This window comes from Alosa alosa, chromosome 5 (assembly GCF_017589495.1).
Source record: "Alosa alosa isolate M-15738 ecotype Scorff River chromosome 5, AALO_Geno_1.1, whole genome shotgun sequence".
NCBI classification, from domain to species: domain Eukaryota; kingdom Metazoa; phylum Chordata; class Actinopteri; order Clupeiformes; family Clupeidae; genus Alosa; species Alosa alosa.
The window spans coordinates 20346543-20366542 of NC_063193.1; the positions used below are offsets into that span (position 1 = coordinate 20346543).

At 47.8% G+C, this 20000-nt stretch overlaps 1 protein-coding gene across 2 annotated transcripts in view; it reads left to right on the forward strand.

Moving 5' to 3' along the window:
• fam222aa (family with sequence similarity 222 member Aa) overlaps positions 1 to 20000 on the forward strand; it is a 65373-nt gene that overhangs the window by 22717 nt on the left and 22656 nt on the right. The window contains exons 1-2 of one of the 2 annotated variants that reach the window (XM_048243118.1): positions 11145 to 11241; positions 12642 to 12796. In XM_048243118.1, coding sequence (XP_048099075.1) covers positions 12688 to 12796 — 109 coding nt within the window. In that variant the 5' untranslated portion in view covers positions 11145 to 11241; positions 12642 to 12687. Of the gene's footprint in view, positions 1 to 11144; positions 11242 to 12641; positions 12797 to 20000 lie in introns of those variants that run through there. The other variant, XM_048243116.1, reaches the window with a different exon arrangement.

A 20000-nucleotide genomic window follows, 5' to 3' on the forward strand; every position in this document is an offset into this window, starting at 1 on the left:
CATGATAGCTTTTTTTATATGGAAGAAAATGTGGAACAGACTCATCCAGAGGATAAGTAACGGAAAGAATTGAGACAGCAGAGAAGTAGAGAACTCGATTTGATTTTTAGTGTCAATTTGTCTTCTTGAGCCGCGCAGATCTTGGATAGCTTTGCTATTTAGCCGCTTGATGACCGAGTGATTGAGAACAAATAGTGCTGTGAACGAGGAAAGCTGGTGTTAGACCGCCGGTGCGCTGAGATCATGTTCATCGTCCCTTCAGCTGCTCTCCGCGCTTCAGTGTGTCCCGTCAATGCACTTCCCTGTTTCGGTGTCCTTTCATTGTTTCATGTCAGCCTAGAAGCAGAGAAGCAGCGGCAAGCTCAGATATCTTGGCTAATTACGTGTTATTTGTGTAAAATTCATTAGCCCGCCATGCGCGCGTGCTTGACTTCCCTAATGATCTAGCAGTCCCCGAAGATTTGCGGCGGGAAAAAAAAATGAAAAGAAAGACAAAAAAGGATTTTGTAATTCGGGGGACTTCCCGGGGTGCACACGAAGGTACCGCTGGATTGGTTACAGGCTGTGGCGCACGCTCCCAAGAGGGCTTGGTCCCGTATCCTGTTCAGGGGTGAGTGACAGGTTTAAAGATGTCAACACCGCCGCTGGACATCAATCGGCTCGGTGTGTCCGGCCTGCAGCTGACCGCCAGCACAGGGGAATCTGAGCGTCCCTCCACTGCACGCTCACAGAGACCTCTTTCATCCGGGCAGTGGCTCTGACTGCAGAGGGGATTTGCGTCAGCGTGAGGTGCACCTGCAGCCCAGGGCCCTTCCTGACCTTCCCCTCTCCCATCCTTTGTTATTGGGACGATTTATTGAATCCGAATAGAAGAATATGAAATCCAAGACGATAAAGCATTTAAGATGTTTTAAAAGTCACTGTTTTGTTTCTATGTCCATACATGCAACTGAGGGAAGAGTCAAATATGACAGCTGAGTTTTTTTTTTTTTTTTTACATTTCAAGTCATGGGAAGATTTGAATATTTTTTTTTTGTTTCCTGCCCACGTCGGGGTGCATTAGGTGCGTGCGTGGGATAAATCCAATGGAATGAATCGATCGTCTTGGTCCAGGGTGGGGAGGCAAAGCCAGCTTGCTCTTCTCAAGTGCTTTATCCCCAAGTTTAGAGCGAAATACGACACCTTCATATCACCCGGCCTGCCAAGGAGGATTAGCCCGGGAACACTGTGGCCGACGGGGATGATTTAGGGATATCTGCCCTTTAATACACCACACATATATCAAAAAAAAGTTTAAGCTTCCTAAACCAATCCCCACATTCAACCGAAACGCATATTAATAGATTAAACTACACACAAAAAAAAGAGGAAATAGCAAAAGTTCAACGGTTCCAGAACAGGACTAGAGGGGAAGGGTTCAGCGAGGTTTTAAAGTTCTGGCTGGAGTGTTTTATTTAATTTCTATCTCAATGGTTTCATCCTCTCTCTCCGGTAATCTAATCTAGGGTCTGCGGTTGCCAGCAGCATCTGTGCTGAGCAGACAGAGAGAGAGAGAGAGGGAGGAGAGAGAGAGGGAGGAGAGAGAGAGAGAGAGAGAGAGAGAAAGAGCTTTTTTCGGCTTAATCCCTTGATTTCTTTTAGCCCCGACCCTGAGAGATCACTCAGTGGGGTGAAGACAATTACCACCCAGCTTTTTTCATGTTAATGTAATCTCTCTCTCTCTCTCTTGCTCTCTTTCTCTTTTTTTCCTATATCATTTACCATCCAACTACTCACCCACTACTTCCTTTTTCTTTTGCCATCCATCTCGCTGTCTCTGTCTCTCTCTTACATTTCTCTCTCTCCTCTTTCTCTCTCTCTCTCTCTCTCTCTCCTCTCCCCCTCTGTCTCACTCCCAAAAGAGCCAGGTCGAGAGCTGTGATGCAGGAAGGACACTCCAGCTGCAGTCATTTTTTTAGATTAACATTTAATTATTAACAATTCCCCAGCAGTTGACCCCAGGGTCAAGAGAAGGCGATGTAAAAGAGGCAGAGGGAGAGAGAGAGGGAAGACGAGTGAAATTTAAAACACCGAAACTTGGCTAAATGTGGGCGTGGGGGTCGAAGAAATGGCAGCAATGTAGAGAAAAAAAAGCCTCCCCCAAGGTTGTGAGCATGCCATATTAATTCGCATCGCTGGTGTTTTTCACTTAAGTATTTATACTGCCAATGAAGCATGAACAGTTTGGATTTGTGGAACTCAGCCACGGATCTGCATTTTAAAACATGAGGTCGAGGCTTGTCTGAAATGAGTCCAGGCACCTGAATTTTATCTGCGCTGTTTTGACTTCAGCCGTTCAGCTAAGGGGGAAATATTTTAAATTATCCCTCACTATAAACACGCACAGCGGACAAATCATGTTTGACACCCCTGCGCTGTGAACGGCATTTTCTAATCTCGTCTTTCTTTCTCTCTCCCCTGCTCCCTCGTTCTCTCTCTCTATTTTTTTTGTGTGCGTGTTGAGCAGGAACAACATGATTGAGTTAACAAGCTGTTGATGTGAGTCAGATGGACGTTTTTCATTTCAGGTTTATTTTACAGGCGTCAGGCTCTTCAGACCCCTGCTAATTTGTGTATCTTCCCGCGAAGCGGCTTTTTAAACAATCCTGGGGCAGCTCTCTTGGCCGAAGCAATGGCCAGCCATAGCTGAGAATGTGCAGCAGAGGTGCAATCCCACAGCTCTCCCTCAATCAAACCTTCCCCAGTTAAAATTAAAGTAAAAAAAGAGAGGCCCCAAGTCTTACCCAAGTGGAACTTTTATCAGAATCCTTCGGATGGAAGAGATAATCATTTTTTGCCACATGGGGTGTTATATCTCTAACTACCCCCTCCCTCCAGCTCCAGCTCCACTACCCCCTACCCCCCCTCTCCCCCTGTCTATTCTATCCTCAGTCCACCCCCACCCCCCCTCTTGGTTGGTGGAAGGGCTGATAACAGCTCCAGTGTTATCAGGCAGCCCTGTGTCTTGGAAAGTGCCGGTGATTTTCTGTCATTACCGACAGGGAAGTCATTCACTGTTTCTCATTATTGGGAGAGATAATGACAGCGAGTGAGTGTGATGGGGGTGTTACAGAGAGAAGGGAGGAGGGGAGGTGGTGTTGGTGGGGAGGGGGGGCTGTTAGGCTGAGAGATGCGAGGTGGAAGCTCAAGTTGACACCCGTGGGGGGGCGGTGGTGGTTGTGGGGATTGGAATTATCCATGGCAGTGGGCTGGTAGATGGAAACGAAGATGGAAATTGCGATGAAGGTGTGGATAATATGAATTGACAACAGGCAGTCTCACATGTGATTCCTTCTTTGGCTCATTTTTTTCTCTCTCTTTCTCTCTCTCTCTCTCTTTTCTCTGACCCTCTTCTTTCTTTCTTTTTTTCTTTCTCATACTCTTTCTCTTTTTCTCTACCTCTGACACTCTTCTCTCTTTCTTCAACTCTTTCTATCTCTCCCTTGTTTTTCCATCCCTCGCTCTTTCTCTGAGGAAAAGCATGTTTACTGTAAAGGCCCTGTGTTGTTGATAATTCTCTCGCGGCTGGCTCGTGGGTATTTTTCCACAGCCATTAGTTTGAGAAATGGTAGCACAATAACACCTGGGTAAAGACCTTCACAGTGTACCCAGCCAGGCAGATTGGGCAGGCTTTTGGCCTGCAAGATAAAGCTGCGTGCCTTCTGCATCCTTCAGCGTGAAGGCCACTCAATCCTCCACTATGCAGAGTATCTGAGCACAAAAAATATTCACCTTTCTCCGCTGAATAATCTGCCATTATTTTCGCCGTGAGGCTCTGTTATTGAGAGAAATCAATTGCTCTTTGAGTTGGGTTCATGAAATTTCACGGTTTGTGTTTCTATTCTAATGGGTTTTCTTTGCCCCCTTTCCCCAAACCCGGGTGTGGGTGACCTGCTAAAAATTGGGGTCGGCAGACCTAATGATGCATCGTGGGATTGCGCTCTCATGTATCTTTGAGGCAGAGGGGATATAGGCCAGGGGTGGAGAGCATGAGAGCTGCCGTGTTGTTTTGAGTTTAATTATTTTGTATTGATCTATTGATGCTACATTAAACACATATTGGGTTTTGATTTCTTTGTGTGTGTGTGTGTGTGTGTGTGTGTGTGTGTGTGTGTGTGTGTGTGTGTGTGTGTGTGTGGTGTGTGTGTGGAGAAAATACTCCACTCTGGGCCTTTCAAAGCTGGGAGGTGACAGTGCCACAAACAATGAACAAAAGAGCCCCAAACCAAAAGACAGAAAGGGCCAGTCTTTGTTTGTTTGTCTTTGAATATTCAGCAGGGGTGTGTGCTTCTCTGTGTGTGTGTGTGTGTGTGTGTGTGTGTTTTTGCATGTGTGTGTGTGTTCCCGCTCTCTGTTAGAATAGACCATTGTTTTATTGATTGCCATTGTGCTCATCCATGTGTGCACTTGACTGTGGGACTAATGTATGGTTGTGTGGCTGTGAGATAAATCACTCAAGGCAGAAGGTTGTTGTTGTTGTTGTTGTTGTGTGTGTGTGTGTGTGTGTGTGTGTGTGTGTGTGTGTGTGTCTGTCTGTATGTGTGTGTGTGTGTGTCTGTCTGTATGTGTGTGTGTGTCTGTCGTTTCTGTTGTTGTGTGATGTCTTGAATTCTGTTACGGACATCTGCAGCGGTCTTCGGAGGATAAAGTTCCAAGTGAATAGTATTTTTCTGTCGGTAAACCCACTGTGGGTCAGTGCAGAACACACCTTGACAGGTGTGAAAGAGAGATAGCCATCTCGTTTCTTGATCCTCATTCACTCACTGTTTGTTTTACCTCAGTGTTCTCTCTTAGAAGGAAGGGCTTTACTCTCAGTGGGAGCAGTACATGAAGGTTGCAGGCATGAGTTAAGATTCCCCCTCTCTCTCTCTCGGAGACGTGCTCGCTCTGTTCTGAGCTTTTTCACCCTCTGTTGTCAATGGTTAGCCAGGCAGCTCGGTACACTTTAGCTAGCAGAAGAAAAGTATTCACACTGACAGACTCCAAGAGAGAAAGGGAGGGAGGGGAGAGAGAGAGAGATAGAGGGAGAGAGAGTGTGAGATGGAGAGAGGTGTGACTGTGCGCTGCTTCTAGGCGGCAGCGTCACACGTCTGTGGTGTAGCGCACTATCGAGTGGAGTGCCGGGTTTGACAGAGACGTGTTTTTGTTTTAAATGCTGTCCTCTGAAATCAGCGTGAAGAACGAAACAAAGCCTGGCCGCCGTCTGAACGCAGTGAGAGCGATGGTGCCTCACAGAAGCACATCAAAGAGGGTTCAAACGTGTGTGTGTGTGTGTGTGTGTGTGTGTGTGTGTGTGTGTGTGTCTCTCTCTCTCTCTCTCTCTCTCTTGTGTTGATGCTGTCAGCAAATGTCTTCACATGCTTAGTAATGGATGTCACCAGAGCTAGTGGATGAGATCCGAGTGGATCATTTGAAGGGGGGTTGTCCTCTCATTTTCCCTTCTGTCTGTCAGTGCTCCCCCTTTCACTAACTCACTCTCACACACACAAACACATACACATACTGACACACACACACACACACACACACACACACACACACACACACACACACACCAATAACAGGATTTATGTCCTACTCTGCTTGTCTGGTTGCAAATAGCCACTCTAAAGGACTGTTTGTTTGTGATGTGTGTGCATGTTTGTGTATGGATAAGGCTCTCTAGGCCTCTTTTTCTCTGTGTGTGTGTGTGTGTGTGTGTGTGTGTGTGTGTGTGTGAACTTGCAGGTTGTGTTAATACCATTAAGTATTACGAGGGAGGAATCCTATAATGATCCTATTCAGAAAATGCAACTGATGCTGCTTTATGGCCTTCAGGGCTACGAGGTACGGGTTCGTTGATTTTATGAAGTGGGGGGAAACAGCGTTTCAGCTCAGCATGCAGAGCTGTGTCCTCAGTCAGTTAGGCACTCTGTATAAACAGAGCTGAGTGACATTAGGCTGGATCGTAGATTTGGGTCCTTCTCAAAGATGGCCCCCTGTCTCCAGATCTGCGCCATTCAAAACCCCACAATGGTGAGAGACGAGCCTACTGTAAAGACGTGCTGCATTCAGACAGCTGGTTTTTAGGTGCACCCGGCCAACACTTCAACACCATCAACAATGCTCACACAACCGCAACGCCGCACCAACAATCTCCCAGCTGCAACCAAATAGACAGAGATCCTATTTGAATTCGGTCATCTAAACAGGCTGTGCTCTGTAGTTGTGTACTTTGCCACACTGGCTGAAGTGAAGTACGAGGGTTGTGGGAGGACAGCTGCTGTGGCTAATGCGCTGAAGGGGTTCCCAGCATGACCATACTGAGGTCACTGAGACACTCACGCCCCGTGCAGAGTGGACAGGCTGTGGGCCAGTGGTGTCGGGGATGTGAGCGGACAAGCAGTGCATGGCAAGGAGAGTTCTGACCATCATACTGATCGACAGTGATGGCCATTTTGAACGTCTTTTTTGTCAAGGAATTCAGAGTTGTAATTAACCGAGGAGGAGCTCCCACTCCTATTAGGGGCAAATTAAGGCTCTTGTGTGTGTGTGTGTGTGTGTGTGTGTTCGTGTGTGTCTGGCAGTAAGATATATAGCCTTCTGTCTCCATGGGAGGGGATGGCCACACGGCTCATTTAACCAATTAATGAATTACTCGATTATTAATAACTTTTTAAATGATGAACGCAGCTTCATTTTTTAAAATATATTACAAATCTGCTAGCCATTTGCTGTAGACTTCTTTTTGGCACACTCAGCAGTGTTCACATTTACATGTGAGATATACGTGTGGGCATGTGTGTTTATACCTTATGTATGTAGAGACCTAGATTGCTTGGGAATATGTCTGGATGTGATATATGAGTGTGTTATAATGGTACACAACAATGAGCGATGTGTCTGGCATAATATCCAGGTGCATATATGCTGAATATATAAGTGAGTGTGTGTGTGTGTGTGTGTGTGTGTGTGTGTGTGTGTGTGTGTGTGTGTGTGTGTGTGTGTGTGTTTGTGTATATGTGTATGTCTGTGTGAGTGCTGTGGTATTAAAAGATTTTGGTTTGTAAGAATGTGTGAACAGGTGTCCGTGTAAATGCATTAGTAAGAATGTATGTGTGTGTGTGTGTGTGTGTGTGAATAAGCGAACATGCTATACATTTAGTGATTGTGACTGAGTGCTTCAGCGTGTTTAGTCTGCTAATGTGTGCGATCTGCTAATGTGTTAGATGCTTTATGTGTGCGATCCGGAGACTGTGAATGTGCTGCTACTGCTGCTGTGTGTGTGCGTGTGTGTGTGTGTGTGTGTGTGTGTGTGTGTGTGTGTGTGTGTGTGTGTGTGTGTGTGTGTGTGTGTGTGTGTGTGTGTGTGTGACTGTGTGTGTGTGTTTGGGTCTCCTCTAATGGGCTCTTTCATTGCGGCTCCATTGAAGGCTGTGGCGGCGGACGGGGGATTAGGGCCCCGGCGGCGGCGCCTTGTTAAAGGAAGAGAAAAGGGGCTCGAGTGTGTCGATTGGATTAACTTGTTTGGGCTTATTAAGAGGGGAGACACAGAGGCTTGTTAAAAGCAGTGCATGGGGCGCACACACACCACCCCACTGGGTCACCATTCAATTAGAGGAGAGGGAGACTAGCCCACCATCCCCCTTACTCACACACACACACACACACACACACACACAGAGAGAGAGAGATAGAGAGACACAGAGAGACACAGACACACACACACACACAGAGAGAGAGAGACACACACACACACACACACACACACACACACACACACACACACACACACACACACACACACACACACACACACACACACACACACACACACACACACCGCCTCTTCCCCTGTCTCAGCTCTCTCTCGTCCTCTGAGTTGCCATAGTGCTCTAGTGATTACTATGGAACGCAGCCACCTGCACTTTGCTGAGATGGAAATAGGTGCCGCTCACAAATATCTGATGACAGTTTAATACACACACTTAGAATCAGATACGCTCTAACACACACACACACACACACACACACACACACACACAGCATTCAAAGCAGTGAGCCCTCGCACACACCCAGAAGTAGTGTGTGTGGAAAGCATCCTGTGTGTGATACTGCGTGATTGTGTTTTGCACTGCATTGGACACGGGGCGGCGGTGATCAAATAGAGAAGCATCTTAAGTCATCAGTGCTCAAATCGGAGGGGCTTTTAACTGTGGAACTCTACCTCCCTTTCTCTCTCTCTCTCCATCCCTCTCTCTCTGTGCTCCCCCCTCTCTCTATTCATCTCTTCCCCTCATTTCATGCCATTTTCTCATCGCAGGGTATCAATCTCACTCATGCTCCACAGGAGGAGCAGTGGGTGTCAGACGAGGGGTGGGAGGCAATGATAGGGTGGGCTGAGGCTAATTCTCTCTCTCTCTCTCTATTTCTCTCTCCCTCTCTCTCTTTCTCTCTCTCTCTCTCTCTCTGTATCTCCTTCTGTCTCTTTCTTTTGCATAAACTCTCTCTCCCTCTGTGTGAGAGAGGAGAATGTGCTTGTGTGTCTAATCATGTGTGTGTGTGTGTGTGTTTTGTTTCTGCTTGTTCTCAAAGTCTGAGTTATTATCCGGTGTGTGCGTGTGCCCTGGGCTTGCCCCCCTCGCTGCTTGCCCTGCACTGAGCTCTTAGGCGCCTGAAGATCCTTGGCTGCTCTGCTGCTGTCAGGTCTGCATGTTGAGTTGGCTGGTCAGTGGGGGTGATGGTGACGGGGCTGGTCATTTGCTGCTGGCTGCAGACATGTAGGAGAGACACACACACCAAGAGGAGTTTTAAGTGTGGGGTTTAGATGTGGGATGAGGGGAGGAGTGGAGTGTGTGTGTGTGTGTGTGTGTGGGGGGGGTGATGCCTCCCAACCGAAGACTTCCTCCCCCCCCCCCCCTTCTCTCCATGTGCTGGGGTATTAGAGGAGGATTGGGGAGGTGGTGGTTTGGGGGTTGGGGGAGTAGGACTGGGGTAGGATGGGAATTGATCTCTGAAATGGAATAAAAAAGCACTCTGGCTGAAAGAGGGATAATACCTCCCAGAGCAATTGGCAGCGAGCAAATGGAGAGTAATGGAGGATAGTTACACAATTGTCTCATTTTCTGAAGAAACGAACAGTGGGATGAAAAAGAGAGATGAGAGAGAGAGAGAGAGAAAAGAATGAGAAAGAGAAAAACGAACCCACAGAGCTCTTTCCCTTTGAGATTTTCCCTCTCCTTCCTGACTCTTCTGTTTCCTGGTTTTCTCCTAACCCTCAGTGCCCTAACCATGTGTGCTGTGCCTAGCAGCTTATATATTCCATTTGTTTCATATCTTCTGTGTTTGAACAGATACCAACTCATAATGAGAACTATTAAATAGTTCATTCCTCTCTCTGTCCATGGAAATCACTTGCATCTGTTGGAGCTGTTATGTTTGATTATGCTCACTATTGGGCTTGAGATATTTGGATTCCAGGCTGAACTGAACTGTCTGCAGATCGTATGTTCTCTCACCTTTGTTAGTCTTAGAGGTGATAATAAGAATAAGTACTAGACACTGTCAATGGCCTTCTGGGAAGTCAAAATGTTCATACCCAAGAGTACCACATCCTGAAGCTCAGCCAAAATGATCCCCCATCTGAGCTAAGCGTCAATAATACACTTAATTTGTACTCATCAACCTGCTCTTTCATACAAGAGTGCCCATGATGTGATGGCCCATTCATCAAACAGTTCTGGAACGTTAGGTGCCAGTGCATCTCCCAAGCACACCCTTTTTTAATTGCGCCATTGATTCCAGTCATATTCGCGGCACAATCTATTTAAGTGGAGTAATAAGAGTGGCGACGTCGAGCTAAATGCTCGCACGGAAGATTCCGGGCGAACATAAATAACAGGGAGACGCGGCCTTGACAAGCACGCGAGAAATCATTTTTCAATAATCCGCAGCTTGGGCCCTTGGCTGTTGACAGCTGAGATGAAATATTCAGCGGCGGGCTTTTGTGCGAATGCGACGAGGCGGGCTCAGAAGAACAGAACAGGACAGAGAGCGAGAGGGGGAGAGAGAGAGAGAATGAGAGAGAGAGATGCAAGGACAGGATCAGAGGACCTCATTGGAAAAAAATTACAAGAAAAGTAGTCAGGCTGTTGAAGTGCATTTCTTCATCTGTCCCAGGATATGCTAATTGTAATATTTGCTTTTATTGTTGTGTTGAATTTGTTCTGAGAGAATTTGGTTGGTTCTAAAGAACATGTCTGAGTAACTGATATGTGCTGCATGCATCTTTGGTGTTGCTGATGCACATTACTTAGGTTACAGGAAAGCGAGAATGCTGACATTTTACTAGGTAGTTTATGCTTGCCATTAGTGAGGCTGTCAAGTTAATGTCTTCATTATGCTGATCTCAGAGCAGTGCTTTCTCATAGCCCTGCATCTAACACTGGCTGTGTTGAGGTCAGTATGTGTAGCCTACACATACTGAGTGTAGGTCATAGACTTGTCAGTGAGAGGGCTGCTGTTTTTCTGATGTGGTGGCAGCCAGCGCATCCTACTTCCTGTACTGTTGGAGGGGCCCCACATTGGCAAACACACAAAGAGAGACAAAAACACACACATGCAAATGTGTGCAAACACACACGTACATGCAAGAACACACACACATGTGCACAGACACAGACATGCACGTGCACACAAACACACACACATGCTTGCTTGCTTGCAGGCAGGCATGCACACACCCACAGACACCCACACACACACACACACGGACACGCACATGCAGCGTCTGAGATTTATGGCCAAGGTGAAGATTGATTAGTGCTGTCACAGCCCCTGATGTACGACTGACATTCACCCCCGCCCAAACCATCAGCTCTCTCTCTCTCTCTTTCTCTCTCTCTCTCTCTCTCTCTCTCTCTCTCTCTCTCTCTCTCTCTCTCACACACACACACACACACACACACACACAGAACCACCACACAAGTACACATCCACTCTCTCACACACATGCATACACAATCTGTCACACACATGCCCCACCCCTTCCACCCACCCCCACCCCACCCAAACACGCAAATCCTCAAGCCTTTTCTGACAGTCATCCAAAGCTGTCGCACCAGTTGAAGCCCTTGCAGACAGGCTGCTGTTTTAGGCATTTCCTCTGATACTGCCATCAATCAGCCATTCCAACTCCCATGAGGTGCAGAGACGGGGCAGCACGTATGTGTGTGTGTGTGTGCGTGTGTGTGTGTGTGTGTATGTGTGTGTGTGTTTGTGTGTCTGTGACTATGTCGTTAAGAGTTGTGTTTTGCTTTGCATGCATAATAAACTACTGCTGGTTGGGGGCTTGTTTGTGTTCCTTGAGGAGACTGTAGCGTCCTCTGTTTTAACGCTAGTAGCACACATAGGAGCCCTGTTGAGTGCCTGTGCAGAAGGGAGAGTGGTCGTAAATTGCAGGGCTCGGGGCAATAGGCTACAGAGCAGGTGTGCATTAGACATTCCGCACGCACGCACACACACACACACAGACACACACACACACACACACAAACACACACACACACACACACATATGCACACAGAGGCAGGAAGGATGCAGTTCGAGTCCCATTAGCCACAAACAAGCTCTCTGTTGAAAGAGTGAAGGGGAGAGGAGTGAAGTGTGTGTGTGTGTGTGTGTGTGTGTGGGGGTGGGGGTGGGGGTTGTAGGTGGGTGGCTAGACTGGCTACAAGACTCAGACCTCCCCCTTCCACAAGCAGTTAAATCAATGGCAGCTTAACTCACTTACCTTATGACTTTGGAGGTGTATGATGGTTTGTTCTCTCTATTTGCCTGCTCCCTCTCTCTTCCATTACTTTCTATCTGTCTGTTTGTCTGTCTCTCTGTCTCTCACTGTCTTATCTCTTTAAAACTGAAGATGTATGGGGCCCTTGTAGCCCAAGCACATGCAAAATCCATATCGCATTTGGGTCCAAGTTCCTATATGGACCCAGGTTCAAATCTTACCTGTGGTGACGCGTCGCACCCCATCTCTCATTCCCACTTGCTTCTTACTATGCACAGAGAATCACAGGCTCAGTCCCTGCCTCAGTCATTGCACGCGCCTCTTGATTGATTAATCACCACTATGTGGATACTGTTTTTAGAATTGATTTAGATTAAGTGTTAGTATAATTTGTATTTTAGTATATTTAGTATATTCTTTATCTTCTACTGTCCTTATTGCTTAGTTGTGTTTTATATTATATACTTTTAATTACTTTTCTGCTGTTAGTGAATGTGTGTGTGTTGTCTGTATGCTACTGAGACCTTGAATTTCCCCTGGGGATCAATAAAGTATCTATCTATCTATCTATCTATCTATCTATCTATCTATCTTCTTTCTCTTCACGGTCCTATCTGAAAAAAGGCAAAAAGATATATACATATTAAAACGATGATTTGTGACCAACAATTTGAGTGTTGTATGGTGTGCTAGTATGAAAGAGTTATTTGTGTTATACATTACACCCTAATAACCCTCTCCATCTCTCTCTCTCTCTCTCTCTCTCTCTCTCTCTCTCTCTCTCTCTCTCTCTCTCTCTCTCTCTCTCTCTCTCTCTCTCTCTCCCTCTGTCAGGTCTCTCTCGGCGGTGCCCCGGCTGTAGTTGTCCTCCCGCGCTGCCATGCTGGCCTGCCTGCAGAGGAGGCAGAACCCGCCGCCACAGCACCACCACCACCCGGCCTGCGCCGGCAAGGCTCTGGAGCCTCCGCCACAGGCCCTCAGCCGAAAATGTGAGTCCACTACCGCCAGCGTGGGCTGGGACGCTTGGGTGGGGTGGGGTGGGGTGGGAGGGAAAGGAGCAGGGGGTCAACGGGTGACCTCCCGCTCCAGCGTGGGAGTTTTAGCCCTTGTTCCCTCAAGCTGTTGAGTGTGTGTGTGTGTGTGTGTGTGTGGGAAGGGTTGGTCTCAGGGTCAGGGCTAAGGCCGCGGCTTTTGACTTTTGCCTGTGTGGTTGTTTGGTGTCCATGGATACGCATGCCGTTCAGGTTGCGCCTGCTCGGCTGTAAATGTGAACTGAGGCGAATGCCGATAAGTGAGGATTGATGGCAGGAGGCTGCATTCTTTGAGGAATTGCACAATACCAGGTGCCACGCTTAGAGCTATAGCCTTTGGAATCAAAGGGAATGTCTATTTTTCTTTCATTCATTCTCTCTATTTTTCTTTCATTCATTCTCTCTATTTTTCTTTCATTCATTCTCTCTATTTTTCTTTCTTCCATTCTCTCTTTCTGTTTCTTTTGTTTTGTCTTTCTTCCTTTCCCCAACCCACTGTCCTTTCATGACTAGAGAACAATTGTCCTATTGCCTAGATTGGTGCATGTGAGCGCATATCTAAGATAGTGTGTGTGTGTGTGTGTGTGTGTGTGTGTGTGTGTGTGTGTGTGTGTGTGAGGGAGGGAATGTGTGAGTGCAAGATGCTGGCCTCAAGGACCTATCTTTTTCTCTCATCTCTCAAGGACTTGACCCCAACCTCAGGCTTTTGTTCCCAGTGAGTATGACTATATGTTTGTGTGTTTGTGTGTGTGTGTGTGTGTGTGTGTGTGTATGTGTGTGATGTGATTTAAAGCGCTTGTGTGAAGGTTGCCAGCATCTGTTTTTCACGGTCACACTGCAGTCAAGTCGCAAATCCTCTCGCCTCCCCACGCGGCTGCAGTGGCGGATAGTCTTCAGGCACGACGCCTCCCTGGCAGGCTATTAAAAGAGCTGGGCAGGAAATGGAGGAGTTTGCTTGTCAACCAGAAGTGATTATCTTCCCCTCCGGGCACATGTGGTCAGTCCAAATACCCGTGGTAACCCCCGTAATTATTCATCAACCCGGGCTAAAGGTGTCGGAGGTCGTTACAGACCATAACACGTCCATATACCTTCGTTGTCTCAGGCGTTTGTGTGAACGCTGAGCGTTGACCGGGGCAGACTTTTGTTTTTAGAGTCTGTGTGACGTGTGGGGCTGCTGGGTAAGTTGTGTTTGAGGACTGGTCTGGAGCCATGGCCCCTGTGGCTCTGTAAACAGGAGCGCCTAAACAGCCAGAAGAATCCTAACAGGATGCACCATAAGTAATACTGGGAACTTGTTAAGTGCAAAATCAATGTGTGCCCACTGATGTGTTGTTATGTGCAGTTGTTTTATGCTTCTGCTGAATGTCTGAATGGTGATGGCAGAGTCCACACAGGTCAGAGAACAGCTGCTTTGAAGGAGATGTTTTTGCAGAAAAGATTGCACACACTGAGGTCATGTTTTTTTCTGTTGGATTTTCTGGAAGTGTCAAGAATCAGAATCAGAAAGCACACCGGATGCCACTTTACACAAGGATACACTTTGCACAAGAGCAGCTGATGCTGTTTCTGTATGGCCTCGAACCAGACCTGCGTGTCCTTCAGCCTGTATCAGTGGGAGACAGCCCCCCCCACACACACACACACACACCGGTCAACGGGAAGGCTACGTGACAAGGTAACACTGGCCCAAGGTTTTACAGCAACAACAACAAAAGAAGAATGAGGGCAAATCGTTCCCTTTTTTCCATAAATACATGCTCCCTTCGGATTTTCCTCGAAACAACAGATTAGCCTTTAACCGAACGCCATTCCAGGACGAGCAGGGTCTCAGCTGTTTTTAGAGCGTTCCAAAAGTGCTTGTGCCCTTTTGTTTTTCGTGCGGTGGCCTGCGTCCAAAGGCAAGCAAGCCGATTAGAAGGGGTTTGGGTTTGGATGAGGGCTTTGTATGAGCGGAAGAGATAGAGAGAGAGAGAGAGAGAGAGGTAGAGAGAGAGAGAGAGAGACTGTAGCCAGTGGACTAACACCTCCGGCAGTAGCAGTTTCAGCCTAAGCTTGGGGCGGCTTAAAGGTAATAGGATGGTGTGGAGATCCCCCCCCTTCCCTAGCTCTCATGGTGGCCTGATGTCGGTTGGGCTCTTATGTAAGTAAGGAGAGCCTTCCTTGGGAAATTCCCAAATGGTTTCCCTTCGCTCTTAACCAAGAGGCACATTCTTGTGTCCTTGTTATTGACAGAAGCTATTGCTGCGACGCTGCTGCTGTTGGCTTTTTTTGGCATGTTTGCGTAACGTCTCAAGTGAAGATTCTCACGGACAGACTGGTGCCCAGGCTTGGATGACACGACATGAGAGAGAGAGAGAGAGAGAAGCCTGTCCGTGTGAGTGACGGGGCGGGTGCACACAGGCGAAGAGGAGAGGAGGAAGGTCGAGAGAAGAAAAAAAATAATTCAAAGACGGAGGAGAAGGACAGAGAGAGACACAAAGAAAGAAAGCAAAAGGGTGAGGAAAGAAAGAGAAACAGAGAGGAAGGGCAAGAGGGGAGAGAGGGAGAGGAAGTGTGAGCAGTGAAAGAGTGGCTCTTGGAAAGGAGAAGAAAGGCCGCCATGGCCATCTTAATCGATTCCCTCCCTCCAATTTCCCCAGGATTAGCCCACTTCCTCAGAGGGCCTTTACCCAGGCTGCCAGCAGGAGCTTGGCCCCTGCAATCAATACAAGAAGAACTGCTTCACTCGCTCCCTCCATCCTCTCTCTCTCCCGCTCCCTCCCTCCATCTCTCGCCCCTCCTTATCTCTCTCTCTCTCTCTCTCTCTCTCTCTCTCTCTATCTCCGTCTCTTCATTCACCTGTTAAAAGGCTCTGGCCTGTGCTGGGCCAGTGTGCCGCTGGTGAGGTCCAGGGGGGGGGCTGGGGAGATGGAGGGCTCTCTGAGCAGTGACAGCACACATTGACGGGAAGGGCTGAAGAGGTCACTGTGGAGAAGGAGGCACATGTGACATTCACTCACATGCAGCGGCTCACACACATACAAATACACACATACACACACACACACACACACACACACACACACACACACACACACACACATTATGTGTGCGCGTGTGTGGGTGTGTTTATGTGTGTGGGTGTGTTTATGTGCGTGTGTGTGCGTGTGTAGGTGTGTGTGTGTGTGTGTGTGTGTGTGTGTGTGTGTGTGTGTGTGTGTGTGGGTGTGTTTGTGTGTGTGTGTGTGTGTGTGTGTGTGTGTGTGTGTGTGTGTGTGTGTGTGGTGTGTTTATGTGTGTGTGTGTGTGTGTGTGTGTGTGTGTGTGTGTGTGTGTGTGTGTGTGTGTGTGTGTGTGTTTATGTGTGGGTGTGTTTATGTGTGTGTTGTGTGTGTGTGTGTGTGTGTGCGTGTATGGCGGTGTGTTGGTGAGGCGGGGGGAGCCTGGTTGGCAGGCATAATAGAGTGTGTCCTGAAATGATGGAGAACACTCAGCAGAGGAGCTGGCAGCACTGGGGAGAGGAGAGGTGAGCGCTGCCATTTGCATCTGCTGTCCTTTGCACAAACGCAGCAGGGGGGGGCCATTCCCTCCATCTCTCCCTCCCTCCCTCCCTCTCTCTTTCTACCACTCTCTCTCTCTTTTTACCACTCTGTCTCTCTCTCTTTATCTCTCTTTCTCTTTCCCCATCATCTTTTCCTCTCTCTCCCACGGTCTCATTGTCGTTTATCTCTCCCCATGCATCTATCCTTCCTTCTTTCTCTTGTTATCTCTCCCCATGCATCTATCCTTCCTTCTTTCTCTCTTTATCTCTCCCCATGCATCTATCCTTCCTTCTTTCTCTCTTTATCTCTCTCACTGACTCCCTCGCTACCGTTCTTTCTCTCCAGCTCTTCTTCATTCTCTCTCTTGGCTCATTTGCTGGGTATTTACAGAACCCCATTCTTTCCCAACTCTCTCGTCCCTCTTTCACACACCCATATGTATGGGTGTGTGTGTGTGTGTGTGTGTGTGTGTGTGTGTGTGTGTGTGTGTGTGTGGTGTGTGGTGGTGGTGGTGGTGCTAGAGAGGCATGCAGATGCTGAGCGCCTACACAGTTCATTGATGCGACTCCCATTAAAAATCCCTCATACCCTCAATAAAAAAGGGCTTAACTGGCTCCGGCATCAGCTGCGAGCGTTCAGATCGGCTCGCCAGACAATCAATTTCCCTGGAGTGCACCGAGCTTAGCGGGCCAAACAGGAGGCGGCGAGAGGGGGGATGTTTCCATTATCACAGTCCTCTCGCTGTCTGGAGAGAGAGAGAGAGACAGAGAGGGATGGAGGGAGAAAGAGAGATGGAGGGAGGGAGAGAGAGAAAGAGGGAGACAGAGACAAGGAAATGAGAGAGCAGTGTACTGTACATGGAAACTGAAGCAGCTGAGAGAGAGAGAGAGAAAAGAGAGAATGTATGAGACAGGAGGAAGAGAAAGCTGGAGTCTTTTTAAAAAGCCATTGACTGCGCGCCCTTAAAAATATCATATTGGATTAGCCTCACTGGGTTAGCGTTTGGAATTAGCTCTCTCCTCAGCGCAGAATTAAAAGGGAATGTTGAGCGTTGCTTAAATTATAAATCACGGCCGCTTACTTCCAATGTGCCGAAATTCCTCGCGCGTGTGCCACGCTGCCAGCACCCGGCCCTGTCATCTTTAATTAAATCCCCCCTTTTGGGTGACATTTGCAGAGCCTCCACACCCCCACCAGCCTCCAGCTCCGCCTACACCACCATTCCCCGGCACCAGCCTGTTTGCCAGTGGCCTGCGTGATGACACGAAAATGAGAGAGAGAAGAGGAGGGTGAGAGTGAAAGACAAAGACAAAGAGGGAGGGAATAGCAATCAGCTGAACGGCTATATTAGAGTTGCTAATCAACTGGATGGGCACAATGCTGTTAGTTTAGTTTGTTTTCTTTCTTTCGCTTCTTTCTTTTCTTTTTTCTTTTTGCTGAGCCTTCTTATCGTCTTCCTTGTTTTCTCTCTCACGCCATTTGTCAAATTATCTCTATCTTTCTTCTGTCTCTCGTTTCCTCTCCTCTATCTAAAATTATCCAGTAATCACTGGGTATTTGCATAGCTGCTTTTAGAGGCCCAGCAAAGTCAGCAAACCATACCAGCCAACTCCTAGCGCTTAGCTATCACCCAACTGTCACCTGGCGCTAACCTCAGGCTGACCCTTTCGCTAACCCCCACCTCAAACAGAACTAGCTCCTTCCTTCCGCGAACCTGAGCACGCACACTGGCACACTAAGTTTGAAGTGCTAAGTCTAAGCCTATTTGTATTCCTCACTGTCAACAGCCTTAGCGGATAGCAGGGAATGTGGGGAGAGATAGGACAGGACAGAGAGGATTATGGGACTGTGCCAGCCGTGGCCGGGTTATGTGAGACTTGCATCATAACCTCCAGTGGACGGATAGACAGAGCCGCTGCTTCGGTCAGCACTGAGTCTACTCGCTACTCTGGGGAGCAGAGGTCCTCGTTTGACCGTGATGTTTGCGGATGATTTCAGTGTGGTATCTCACTTTTGTATCATGCGAGAAACTGAGATAGGTTTCACCTCACCGAACATTTTCATCGATTTCTGAAGCATACTTGTTTTTGCTTGCAAATGAAAAATGTAAAATATCAGAACACGATCTAAGAGTCAGAATGCAGTGCATTCTGTAAAGAGGGCTTTTTATGTGAATATTTCAGTGAGGTTTTGTTTTCCTGGAAACTGAGCCCATCGATTGGCATTGCCTTCCTCCCAATTATGCTAAGACTTTTTGGCAACAAGCATTGCCTTGAACCCTGGAAGCTGCACAAATGAGAGCGATCAGGTGACTAGATGCAAGGTGGATCTAAATTATGCTCATGTTATTGTCTCTGTCTGCTGTTTGGCCTTTACACTTCTGTGTTAACCCTTAAAGGTGTAGGTTTTTGAACGTTCTGCGTTCCGCAACAATTGAAGGTTCTAAAATTCTATGTTGAATTCAATGAACCCAGATATTCTTTAGAACGTTCATTTCTCAACATTCCCGTCACACCAGTGTGACGGTACTCCTTTAAGGGTTAAGTGTTTTCCCCCCTCGTGCTCCCTCTACCTCTAGAAGTAAGTCTCCCATGTGTCCAGTCAAAGACACCAAAATGGGGTGGGGGTTAAAATTAGTAGAAAAAAAAAAACTATTGCATAAACAGTCGTATACCTTTTTGCCGTGGGAAAAGTCTTACGTTTCATTTAAATGCAGAGGTGAAAGTAAGCCGGTACTGGCCGGTACAGAGTACCACTAAAATATTTGGAGAGGGTACGCCGGATCGGAAAGAAAACTATACTGAGACTCCTGAGATTTGGCGTTAAGGGGCGTTTGGATCCGAGGCGTCCTGCGTCCTGTCGCGGCTGCCCCTGGTCGCGTGAGCTCCTGATATTTGGCAAGGGGCGTTTGGATCCGAGGCGTCCTGCGTCCTGTCGCGGCTACGCCTGGTCACGTGCCCCGCGGTGGGCATCCCACTGGAGCTGGCCGGCCCATATGGCAGCGTGACATCATCATCGGTCAGGGTTAGTGGAACCAATCAGGCCGAGCTGGATTAGAGACCTCACAAGACCGGATGGCAGGGAGGCAGAGGACAGAGTCAAATGAAGGAGGGATGGATGGAGGGAGGGAGGGAGGGAGGGAGGGCAGACAGATATGGAGGCACACACAGATATGGAAAGACACAGATGGTGAAGACATTCTGAAAATCACCGAGCCAGGAAAGAAGCTAGTGGTTCTAAAAAGAGAACTGCTGATTTGAAGAACCTCTGAATTGTACATCAGCCATTGTTTTTACTGATAAGTAATAATTTTCCATCACCTTGACATTTACCATCAAGCCCACACAACCATAACTCTCGAGTCCATCTAGTCCTCTGTCCCTAGCAACTGTTTCAGTGGTTAGTGTTCAGTGTGGACATGACGGTCTGACCTGTTTTGGTGTTTGTTCAGCATGCGTCTGATTGCACCATCAAAGGGGTCCTGGTGGATGTGAGGAGACAGCAGCAGCTGCAGTAGTCACTTCTGCCAGGGCTGGACTCTGGAGAGCCTCTTCACATCCTCCTCAAAGAGCATGCATCACTCGCCTGCATTTTCATCTTTTTTTGTATAAAAGTGTGTGTGTGTGTGTGTGTGTTTG